The sequence below is a fragment of the Prunus persica genome, chromosome G8 (assembly GCF_000346465.2).
Source record: "Prunus persica cultivar Lovell chromosome G8, Prunus_persica_NCBIv2, whole genome shotgun sequence".
Taxonomy (NCBI): Eukaryota; Viridiplantae; Streptophyta; class Magnoliopsida; order Rosales; family Rosaceae; genus Prunus; species Prunus persica.
Window position 1 is genome coordinate 1,376,573 of NC_034016.1, and position 12,968 is coordinate 1,389,540.

General features: G+C 36.0%; 1 protein-coding gene across 3 annotated transcripts; it reads right to left on the reverse strand.

Annotated features, from left to right (window-relative positions):
- LOC18768660 lies at positions 768–12,633 on the reverse strand. Of its 3 annotated transcripts, none has more exons than XM_020570719.1 (10): positions 12,533–12,633; positions 8,286–9,603; positions 8,071–8,127; positions 3,093–3,363; positions 2,939–2,980; positions 2,703–2,848; positions 2,454–2,541; positions 2,213–2,354; positions 1,385–1,524; positions 800–1,064 (listed from the first exon to the last, which is right to left on the reverse strand). In XM_020570719.1, the coding sequence occupies exons 4-10, from the start codon at positions 3,344–3,346 to the stop codon at positions 1,025–1,027; spliced, it is 852 nt and encodes a 283-aa protein (XP_020426308.1). In that variant the 5' UTR covers positions 3,347–3,363; positions 8,071–8,127; positions 8,286–9,603; positions 12,533–12,633; the 3' UTR covers positions 800–1,024. The 3 variants fall into 3 exon arrangements, with proteins under 3 accessions (XP_007201876.2, XP_020426308.1, XP_020426307.1); XM_020570718.1 differs by having other exon boundaries at positions 3,093–3,384; positions 12,533–12,632; XM_007201814.2 differs by lacking the exons at positions 8,071–8,127; positions 8,286–9,603; positions 12,533–12,633 and adding an exon at positions 6,534–6,986 and having other exon boundaries at positions 768–1,064; positions 3,093–3,384.

The following is a 12,968-nucleotide window of genomic DNA, read 5'->3' on the forward strand; positions in this document are numbered from 1 at the left end:
TTGATCTTGTGGGCACACCAAGTGTTAGGAATATAGTTGACTCACTAAAATATTACCAGAGTTCATTTACTAATACTCCTCAAATATTTTGTTTCATTCATTGTCGGTGAGGAGTTCAGGGGTTCATTCTACTACAAATATGTTATGTACAACTGCTTTTGTCGGAGCCACAGGATCTAATCCAATGATGTTCTCACATAGTGTTCGCATAAAGCGGTTCTCTCACTAGAGAACCGCCCCGATGAGCATAGAGATCATAAGCAACAAGAAACAAACCAACCCAATTTAAAGAAGCAAGGTGGTTCAACCAAAACAAACAAACAAAAAAGGACACAAGGTGGTCGTGTTATTTTATTAGGGTTTATTTTTGGGCGCTGGTGGTTTTTGGGATGGAGTGGTGTGGTGTATATGGGAATTTCCAACTCCTACCCACATGATAGAGCTTATGGTAGGTTTTATTTTTTATGCCCATATTTGAATGAGATGAGATGATGGTTTGCAAAATTATTTGGATGAGTTTTCCTAAACGCTTCTCAACCATGGTTTTGTTCAACTCAGATGAGCTGATGTCTCATGCATAGAAAGAGTGGAGAGCAGCATAGTGAAAGGGAATAATCAATACAAAGAGCATTTTTCTTATCCCATCCACATCAAGTGTCCAGTAGTGTTGCGTAGGCCCAATATCTTTCAGAAATTCCTAATCGGAGTGAAAATTTTGGGATTGCTGAATTGATTTTGGATGCCAAAATCCACTGCTAAAACTTCAATTCAAGCCAGCCAGCCAAACAATCAAGCCTACTTGGAAGAATTATACTTACAAACACAATCATATTCCAAGCATATAATATAAGATGAAAAGATAACCCATCCATAGATTGCACAACAAAATCATTTGCTCACAATAATAACCAATACAGTAGCTAGTAATATAATAGATAATTCAGTGATGGAGAAAGAGAGCGAGAGACTATATCAAGACTCTAATGAAGTGGTGTTCTTAGGAGCACCTATTGATACCAATAGACTACGTCTTCATTCGCGTCTTCTTGTGCTTCTTCCTGTTCCTGTAATATCCATGGTGTCAGTCACGTTAGATTAGAAAACCCCTTACTTCGATTAAACCCAACCAAAGTCAAGCCTACTTTGAAGAATTTAACTTACAAGCAAAGCATATTATAATTAAGATGAAAACATAAGCAACCATCAATTTCACAACAAAATCATTTGCTTGCGTACATTTGAGTAGCTAAGATGGAAGATAATTCAGTTATAGAGATACTGTATCAGGGAATTAACAGCGGGTAAGGTGCTCGCGCGGATGAGCACATATTGCTAATAGCTCTAATGAAGTGGTCTTAGGAGCACCTGAGTAAAGTCCACTTACTTTTGTGTGTCTGCACAAAGCGGGCAGTGAACAGTGTTGCTCTCCTCAGTGCATCTCTTGTGAAATCGATGATTGCAGGGATATTCAATGACTTCCTTAAAAGTATCATTGTAGAGCTCATCACGGCAGCAGAAGCAATTCTGCAAGTAATCACAGAAAAATTCATGTCATGAGGAGAAGTCAGTCGTAGTCATTCACATAATCACCACTGCAGTCGCCACATTCTGGAATTGAGAATGAAAATGGCTCACACTCAAGTACAAATTTCTAGAAATTAGAATTACATCAAGATTTGAGACCATGATAAAGCAATCAGTTCATAGCAATGACTCCAAAACTGGACCTCCTCCACATAACCCAAGGCCATACATATTCTACAATCCAGGCATGCCATGCAAATCCTTCAATCCAGACACTAACCTCAATATCACTTCAAATATCGCATAAGGAACCTAGTGCCAATGTCATGGAAGGAAGACGTACATACATACTTACATATATGCAAATAACCATGGTTTGAAAAACAAAATACAACCCAAAAAGAAAAAGCAATACCGTTGTTCATCACAGTAAGCAACTAGGCCTCGACACTGCAGTAGAATATAAATCTTGCCTTTTTGCAAGCCCAGCATCAATTAGTAATACATCTCTTCACAAGAATTAACGTTCTTATAGCATAAAGAAATACAAGCAGGTTACAATAAGTTGTTTTTCAAACATCACCAAAAAAACAATTAAATACAGTACACTTGGTTGCAGAGTTGTGTTGCAATGAATATGGAATTGAAACAAATTTAAGAAAAGAATAGAATCGAACAGAAACTGTACCCCTGCATTCTTCACAAACGATCTTCTAAGAGCAAACAAGAATTCATAGACTTCATCGCTACCACGCGATTGTGGAGGCTTTATTGAACGCATTGCAAGCTGAAGCTGCGTTTCTACTTCCTCAGTTTCTTCTTTCTTAACCCTGCAAGAGAAGGCATGATCCATTTCTTTCTTTCTAGATGTTTCAAGTATTATGTGTTTCTAACTATTTAAAATCAAATAAATAAATTAAAAGATTTACCGAAGAATCCATTTATCGTTCATCTGTGCTTTTGAAATCCAATGAGGAAAGAGGAAAACTAATAGCTCCAGTTGTTTGTCAACCATCGCTGTGAAAAAACAAAAAAGGAGCCAGTGAAACAGCCACATCAAAAGGTTACACAAAAAATAATGAAGGTTAACAAAAAAGGAGCTGTTTGGCCACTTCGTGCTTTTATTGTCTTCAAAGGTTACAGAGATCACAAAATATATATTTTCTTTGCTCACTTACCCCTCTCATCATCATATAATCGACTAAAAAGAATAGCATCTTTAAATTCCTCCTTTGATATCTCCCAGCAAAAGTGATCTAGACGCCAATCCCGTAGTTTCCTAATCCTAAATGCATCCCTAGCATTCAATTGATCTTCTTCAATGCTGCAAGAAGAAATGCAAGGATATCATACCATTGAAATTGAATTAATTACATAATAAAGAAAAGTTTAAGCACAACTCGTTTGACCATACCGCCTTTCAAGAGCCGGTCCAACACACACCATCTCTGTAAACCTGCAAAAAATATGTGATAGAAATCAGACAACACAATGTTTGTACCTATGAAATGGCATATAGTGTGCATTTCTAATATTTGTCAAGAAAACAAAAAATAAAAGAAACTCACCGCTTGACTAATTTGCCCCCCACTTTTACTTCACAAATCAGTTCCGGTAGCAAGATGTGAAGCAACTCAATCAGATTTTCAATATCATCTGAAAAGATTTTCACTAACAGCTCTTCTTGTGGGATTTCTTTACGGCCCAAACACTTGATAAACCTCAAGAGCTTCGCTGCCGACTGAATATAATCCAACTTGCGAAAGCCGGGCCTTGCAAGTTCATTGGTAGAAAGGGAAAGACGTCCATATAGTACACTCATTGCAAGCTGCTGTGCCACTGAAATTTAAAGGCGGAAATCTGAAATTTTACAAAAGATCAATTCAAAACCAAAGGAATACAACAATACACAGATTAATTAAAAACAACAGGTACACTTGATAATTCAAAAAGCCACAGTTCATCAATTAGACATTAATTGAATCTCTAACATGGCACTTAGGAATTAACTAAAACCCTGAATTTGAAATCCCTAAATTAGAATGTAGAAAGAAAAAATACAAGAAATAAATGACAAGAAGAAGAAGAAGAGAACTGAAGAAGTAGGAGCCTACGAGAAGGAGAAGAAGGGAAGATGTCAGAGGGCTGGTGGAGTATTGATATATTAGAAGGAACAAAAAGAAGGCCAACAAAACCAAACCAAAGATGAATTCAAAAGAACAAGTCCACTAATTCATAAAGCCACAGCTCAGAAATTAGACATGAATTAAATCCCTAAGTTAGAATCTAGGAAAAGAAGAAGAAGAGACTCTACTAATTCATAAAGCCACAGCTCAGAAATTAGACATTATAGACTCTAGCTCATACAGCCACAGCTCAGACATTACACATGAATTTGAACCCTAAGTTAGAATCTAGGAAAGAAGAAGAGACTCCACTAATTCATAAAGCCACATCTCAGAAATTAGACTTTAAAGACTCCACTAGTTCATGAACCCACAGCTCAGACATTAGACATGAATTAAATCCTAAGTCAGAATCTAGGAAAGAAGAAGAAGAGACTCCACTAGTTCATAAAGCCACAGATCAGAAATAAGACATTAAATGAAACCCTAAATTACAATTTAGGAAAGAAGAAGAAGAAGAAGAAGATTAGGAAAGAAGAAGAAGAGACTCCACTAGTTCATAAAGCCACAACTCAGATATTAGACATGAATCCCAAGTTACAAACTAGGAAAGAAGAAGAAGAGACTCCACCAATTCATAAAGCCACAGCTCAGAAATTAGACATTAAACGAATCCCTAAATTAGAATTTAGGAAAGACGAAGAAGAAGAAGAAGAGACTCCACTAGTTCATAAAGCCACAACTCAGAAATTAGACATGAATTAAATCCCCAAGTAAGAATCTAGGCAAGAAGAAGAAGAGACTCCACCAATTCAAAAAGCCACAGCTCAGAAATTATAGACTTTAAACGAATCCCTAAATTAGAATGTAGAAAGAAGAAGAATAAGAAGATTAGGAAAGAAGAAGAAGAGACTCCACTAGTTTATAAAGCCACAGCTCAGACATTAGACATGAATTAAATCCCTAAGTTAGAATCTAGGCAAGAAGAAGAAGAGACTCCACCAATTCATAAAGCCACATCTCAGAAATTAGACATTAAATGAATCCCTAAATTAGAATTTAGGAAAGAAGAAGGAGGAGGTTAGGAAAGAAGAAGAGACTCCACTAGTTCATAAAGCCACAGCTCAGGCATTAGACATGAATTAAATCCCTAAGTTACAATCTAGGAAAGAAGAAGAAGAGACTCCACCAATTCATAAAGCCACAGCTCAGAAATTAGACATTAAATGAATCCCTACATTAGAATTTAGGAAAGACGAAGAAGAAGAAGAAGAATATTAGGAAAGAAGAAGAACAGACTCCACTAGTTCATAAAGCTACAGCTCAGACATTAGACATGAATTAAAACCTAAGTTAGAATCTAGGAAAGAAGAAGAAGAGACTCCACCAGTTCATAAAGCCACAGCTCAGAAATTAGACATTAAATGAATCCCTAAATTAGAATTTAGGAAAGAAGAAGGAGGAGGTTAGGAAAGAAGAAGAGACTCCACTAGTTCATAAAGCCACAGCTCAGGCATTAGACATGAATTAAATCCCTAAGTTACAATCTAGGAAAGAAGAAGAAGAGACTCCACCAATTCATAAAGCCACAGCTCAGAAATTAGACATTAAATGAATCCCTAAATTAGAATTTAGAAAGAAGAAGAATAAGAAGATTAGGAAAGAAGAAGAAGAGACTCACTAGTTCATAAAGCAACAGCTCAGACATTAGACATGAATTAAATCCCTAAGTTAGAATCTAGGCAAGAAGAAGAAGAGACTCCACCAATTCATAAAGCCACATCTCAGAAATTAGACATTAAATGAATCCCTAAATTAGAATTTAGGAAAGAAGAAGGAGAAGGTTAGGAAAGAAGAAGGAGAGACTCCACTAGTTCATAAAGCCACAGCTCAGGCATTAGACACGAATTAAATCCCTAAGTTAGAATCTAGGAAAGAAGAAGAGACTCCACTAATTCATAAAGCCACAGCTCAGAAATTAGACATTAACAACTCCACTAGTTCATAAAGCCACAGCTCAGACATTGGACATGAATTAAATCCCTAAGTCAGAATCTAGGAAAGAAGAAGAGACTCCTCTAGTTCATAAAGCCCCAGCTCGGACATTAGACATGAATTAAATCCCTAAGTCAGAATCTAAGAAAGAAGAAGAAGAGACGCCACCAATTAATAAAGCCACATCTCAGAAATTAGACATTAAAGAATCCACCAGATCATAAAGCCACAGCTCAGACATTAGACATGAATTAAATCCTAAGTTAGAATATAGGAAAGAAGAAGAAGAGACTCCACTATTTCATAAAGCCACAGCTCAGACATTAGACATGAATTAAATCCCTAAGTTAGAATCTAGGAAAGAAGAAGAAGAGACTCCACCAATTCATAAACCCACATCTCAGAAATTAGACGTTAAATGAATCCCTAAATTAGAATTTAGGAAAGAAGAAGAAGGAGGAGGTTAGGAAAGAAGAAGAAGAGACTCCACTAGTTCATAAAGCCACAGCTCAGGCATTAGACATGAATTAAATCCCAAAGTTAGAATCTAGGAAAGAAGAAGAAGAGACTCCACTAATTCATAAAGCCACAGCTCAGAAATTAGAAATTAAAGACTCCACTAGTTCATAAAGCCACAGCTCAGACATTAGACATGAATCAAATCCCAAAGTTAGAATCTAGGAAAGAAGAAGAAGAGACTCCACCAATTCATAAAGCCACAGCTCAGACATTAGACACGAATTAAATCCCTAAGTTAGAATCTAGGAAAGAAGAAGAAGAGACTCCACCAATTCATAAAGCCACATCTCAGAAATTAGATATTAAATGAATCCCTAAATTAGAATTTAGGAAAGAAGAAGAAGAAGAAAGTGGTGGTAAGGGGCTTACCGATACTCTGCCTGGTTTCTCTGCCTGGTCTAAATGTCTGAAACGCGAGAATAGTCTGGGAGCTGATGGGATTAAAAGGCCTAATTGTTTTTATTTGTTTTGTGGATTTAAAAAAAGTAAATAAAGACTTGCAGTGTTTTTTTTTTTTTCCGTGTGGTGTTGAATGTGGAGCTTTAAGAGTCTATTTTTGAGAAAATTAGTATAATCACTAAGAAGCTATAGTTTTATAGGGAATCCATTCAATATGGAAATTGGAGGGGAAAAACCCCCCCTCCACTTATTGTCATGTTGTAAAAATAATTAGTGGGAGAAATTATATTGATGCCCTTACATTTCTAGTTGTAATATTTTGACTTTATGGTGTAAAATCTTCCTTAGAAAGCTTAGGGCCCGTTTGATAACCATTTAAATTTTAGTTTTAGTTTTCATTTTTTGTGTATAGAAGAAAATGAGAGTAAGAATGGAAGTGAGGATGAGATTGAGAGAGAGGATGAGAGGGAGGAGTAACAAAAGTGAAAACAAAATAATTTTGTTTTCACTTTTGTTACTCCTCCTTTCCATCCTCTCCTCTTATCTTTCCTCTCAATCCCCTCTCCAATCTCATTCTTACTTCCATTCTCCCTCTTCTTCCTCTGTACTCTAGCACAAAAAATGAAATCTAAAAACTAAAATTATTGAAATGGTTATCAAACGAAACGCCTCTGGAGTTTTAGATTCGGGAGTTAAATTAACAAAATCAAAAAATGAAATAACTAAAAAGAAATCATCCCTTGTGAAGCTTGAGGAGTGCCGAATTGTTGAGCTTGACAATCTCCCTTGTGTTATGCCTCATGATATATGATAATTTTTTTTCAAAAAAGGATCAGATTCTATTTCCTGGCACCAATATACCTGATGTAATAAAAATTAGGGTTTTATTTATTTATTTTTTTAATTTGTAGTTGTTAGATTTATTAAGGGTATATGTGGAAGAATAATCCTTTTGTGCAAGTCGAGTCTATGTGTCAACAAAAGAATGCCAAAGGCAGACTGAGGAAGGTAGATAGCAATTCTTTTTTCTTCTTTCTTTCTTTCTTTATTTCCGGGTCTCTATACGGTATATCTTTTGAGAAGCTAATATGAGAGTGGATACTCTAGCATAAAAAGGACATATCTCTACAAATACTTGTATCTTGTTTAACAATTTTCTTTTGGATGTTAGTACTTAGGTTAAAGTTTGACTTGTTTGGTTATAAGATACCTAGATGATCTTCTTTGTAACTTACAAAGTGTTTTTTACTATGTTAGAGTGTTTTGAGGGATTTTTTTTTGTGAAGCACAAGATCTAAATGCTTGACTACACAAAAATTGCCAAATCAAGCCTAAGGAACCCTATGAAAGTCTAGATAAACACGACCCCGCAGGACAAATGTTGGTCACAGGTATTAACAAATAATTAAACTGAATACAAATTGAAGACAAAAGAAGTATGAACAGAAGATACACATGCTCAGCAAATCAGTGAAAGCTATTCTTTATGGTGTGCAATAGTATTTACCTCAGGCGTATAAAATTTCTGAAATTTCAATGCGATACATTTCTTTTTCACCACGGCCTGCAACATATGTCATTTGTTTTAGTGTATATCATCGGTTCGAAGAAATAAACATTTCATTTTTTATTTTTTTCAGTTTAGAGAATGAAAAAATATAAACTGAAAAAATATAAACAAATGAACTGAACTCAAAGTTGTAAAAGAAAAACAAAGCTCACCTCTGTAGCCTTGTCACAAGACAATCCAGATGACAACGTTTGAGAGACAGAAACTAAATGACCTAAGTGAAACTGGATCATCCTCTTAGAAAACAATATAAAGATTTAATAACCCATGACTGTTGATATGCAGCAGCCCTGAACTAAAACAAATCTATCCACCACTGGAAAAATTTGACGGTACCAAGCCTGAACAATACAGAAGCACCCACTTGGAAGTCTTATGTATCATTGGGCAGGAGAGGATTTCTTCATGTCAAATAAGAACTTTTTGATTAGGTAGAGACATTTAATTGGTGAAAACAGCCAATGATACCCACTCCAAAATCATATTCCTTTGAAGAAGCATCTTTTAAGGTTTTCGGAGAACCCAAATTCCCACCATGCCTTGCACGCCAAATAGCTTTCAAAAAGGAAGTAGTCGTTAACTTCAACATGGAAGCAAGAAGATAAATATCTCTTGTTGTTGTGTGGGGGGCTCCTCAGGTATCCACTACTAAATCCAAATCATGCACCCATAAGAACCAACACTGATACTTGTGGACTTTTGTCCCCTTCTCTATACACAGCATGGTATCACTAACATCACAAAAACAGCTTCCAAGTAATGCTACCACCAAAGACTGACAAAATATAATCTTCACATGATTCATCAAAAATATGTTGGCTCTCATTTATGTATGCAGTAGAAGCAGCTATCAGGTCAGCATATTGCACAAATACAATATACCACAAAAAATAATCTGAATTGGTACCTAGATCATAAATTTTCCCTCTTGTGATTTGTTGAATATAAGATTCAGCATAAGTTTGGCAACTCCTTGCTAGCATGGATGAACTACCATGACAACATTGAACACCCAAACGATGCAAATCCACAAGTGAACTAGACGTGTGGTTGGTTGGTGAACAAAAGGGCAGACCTTTCAAATGTTGTTAGATGGCATTCCAGAAGACTGATACCTGGTCTAGCATCCTTCAAAGACTGGTCCGCATCAATGGCTTCAGAAATCAATAAAACTGAGATGTGTCTGGACCTTTTTTGGATCTCAAAGCATGATGGGTTGGGAAGCAATGACGCCGCAGCACTGACGCTCAGTTGAGCAACTCTAAAATGCTTGCCAAAGTCACAGGATAATAATCTTTTAAGTTCTCAAATGCTAGCTCGCCATAAACTGACGACATTAAATCACCAACACAACACTTCCATTACGATCACCTTCAACAAAGGGGTGCTGAAACAGCATTTCAGTTGTGCAACAAGTAGAATCGGCAAGAATAAAGTAATCTCCCAACAATCCACGTGCTAAAAGTACATCTGCAAACAATAAATCGAACTTCAGTTGTGTATAGATGCAATAACTCTTACATAAGTAATGAAACATTTCAGAATGGCATAAGAACTTCAGATGGAAGAATGACAGCAGAATTTGAAAGAGATCAAACTTCATTCAAATATTTATTCAACAAAATTTACTAAGTATAAGATCACTGTGCCACAGGAAATTTAGTAAAGATATTAATCCTGATAATGGAGCAATATTCTACATTGTGGCCATAATGTACAACCGAGAAGCAATTAAGAATAAAATAATAGTACAAAGCTCACACATAACAGTGTGACAAAGCGGTGAATATTATGACTAAGGCAATCAATAAAACCAGCGCATCACCCTATATGTAAGGATATCACCACCAAGGCCATAGGTAACATGTATAGGTGATTAGTGTTTTTGACTTTAGGGTGAGTTTTACTTCTAGAGTTTAGAGTTTAGCACTCTAAACAGAGAGTGAGCAGAGAGCAAAACTATTGAATACCACTCAAGGAGTTAAGAGTGTACGATGGTATGAACTGCCTGAACAAGAATTCTTGAACAGCAACCAACCAGAGCTATTACTCACTACATCAAAAAAATTTCATTAATGAAAGATGTAAATCCATTGGAAAATAAAAAATACACATGCCGGATGAAATGGTTTTGATGAGGTCCGTTGAATTATGAGTCTGCTATACCACTAGTTGGGCCCAACTGTTTATTGGCTAGTATTCTCCTCTATTTTCTATTTTGCTCAAAGCACTTTTGCCCATAAACGCTTTTATTATAGGTATAGAGAAGGAGAGGGAGTTCCAGTCCAAAGAGAATGAGCAGGAATACCACTCCAAAAAGAGAGTGAACGGAGAGCAAAACCATTGAATACAAGTGTAAGAAATTGGAGTGAGAGAATATTGAAAGGGCAAAGTGTGTCAGAGAGACGAGAAAAGAGATAAGAGTGTTTCCTTGTTTCTTGTTCTAATTAATTCTTTCTAGTTGCTTATCAAGCCTTGGACCTAGAGGATTCATAAGATATTTTTTTGTACTCATTTTTTATATAGTGAAGATTTGTTGTCGTTGCCCTACAAACATAGGCACATAGCCGTACCACGTTGATCCATGGAATCTTCTTGCTTATTTTCTTGTGTTTCCCGAGTTCATTTACTTTGCCCATTCTTAAACCGGATTCACAACAAAATAACACTTTTATTTGTACCAAATGATTTTAGAAGCGTTTTTTGTCGAGGGCTTGTTTGGTAGTGCTATTATAGGGCTAAAACCGCTTTCTGTTGGAAGAAAAAGGTAAAAGTGATTGTGGATTATAAACATTTTTTGTGTTTTTTTTTTTTAATTTTAAAAAATATATATATATATATATATATACAGTCCCCTTCTATTGAGGGATCCCTCAAATAATTTTATTTGAGGGACGCCATTTAGGGTACCCTACAATTCTTTTCCCAATAATCCAAACCATCTATTTTTTAGGTATTCATTCATAGATCATCCTTACAAAAAATTAGACAAATCGGAAACCGTTTCGACATCCAATTGTGTCTTACAAAATCAATGAACACGGTGCTTTAAGAAAAGTACTAAAATTTCAATAACTCAATTGAGTGGTCACATGATATCGGATTCAAGTGATTTTTTGTAGAGATGATCTTTGAATGAGTATCTACAAAATAGACGGTTTGGATTAGTGAAATACAATCCGGAGTGGGGCCTACAAGGGGTGTCCCTCAAATAAGCTTATTTGAGGGATCCCTCAATGGAAGCTCTCTGTATATATATATATATATATATATATATATATATATATACACACTAGTAGGTGTTTCTTTAGGGAAGACTTCCAAGTGTGAGTTGCTTCAAAATAAGGGGTGTATGAGTATAAGTGCTTCCTACATAAGAACTCCTAAACAAAGGTCATGCAAGTGTTTTTAAGTTGTTCTAAATTAGGAACTACCAAACAAGCCCTAACATTCTAGAAGCTAGCCTAGACGTATCTCAAGAGTAAGGATTGCTTAAAGGAACCTGTCGATAGAAATTGCTCCTATGAAACCGGTTTTAATGGAAAAGTGCCCAAGAGCTGAACTATCGTCCTAAGAGAACTCCTATTTTTCCAATGTGGAGTGTTTATATTCTAAGAGTCCACCACACTTCTAAACTTGACATCCTCGTTGGCAGATTTGGGTTGACCAATGAACGGCTCACTTGGCACGAACATGAATATGAGCAAAAGTGCTTTCTAGAGAAACATTGCCCGACAGGCGGGCACCTTATTGAAAGAGGTGTTGTTTGAGGCTTAAATTTTATTTTTGTCATTTTCGTTTAGAATTTGGTTTTCGTGTTTATTTTTAAGCTGAATTTTCTAACCTACCCAAGTTGAAAGTTTACTGAAAAGTGAATTAACAAACTTGTTTGATAGATAAAAAATAAAAATAAAAATATTGGGTATTAATTTGTAACAAAAATAATGTATGGAATTTCTATAGATACAAGAATAATAATAATAATGATAATAACAACAACAACAACAACAACAACAACAACAACAACAACAACAACGACAACAACAACAAAGAATAAAATTTGAAGGAGAAAGAGAGAAAGAGAGAAAGAAAAGATCTAAAGTCTATGGGTCAATGGATATGAAAACTAACCTAAACTCCGTAAAATAAAATAAAAATTAAGCGTAATTAGCCTTAGATCAGGAACTGATCAACCATATTTCTATAATGCTCCATCAATCTAAATATATATTCAGTGGTTATTAATCTAATATAAGAACACTGATGATGATGATGATGATGATATAAGAAACTATGAAGGAAGTAATTCTACAGAAATAAGACGTCATCAAAACTAAACTTTTCTCGTAAAACTCATGAGGAAGGTATGTAAGTAATTAATTAGTATAGGGTGGCTCACCTGTGCGTCTGGCTGCTCTGCAGTCTACCCCAGAAACCACCACCCCTTCGAGACCCAACAACCCCATCCACAAAGGCTGTTCTGCAGTCTACCCCAAACACCACCACCCCTTCGAGAAACCCAACAACCCCACCACGAAACAAAGTGGCTGGTTCCGGCAGATCCGATCCAACCAAGAACGACGTTTATGTTCATAAAATTAAGTATAAATATTGCTGCTAGCATCTCTCGGAACTTGGAAGGTCCGATTCTTTGAAGGGCAGGGTGCTTGCAGTATTTTCTGTGCATCCTGGTAGTTGTTAATTAGGGCCTTGTCTTGTCTCCCTTAGTTTCTTTGGTCTCTGGTTTTGTTTTCTTTTCTTTTCTTTTCTTTTTTGGGTTGCTTTGCCTCCCTCAGTCTAATAAATCTTTCTGGGTTTGCCTCTCTCAGTCTAAT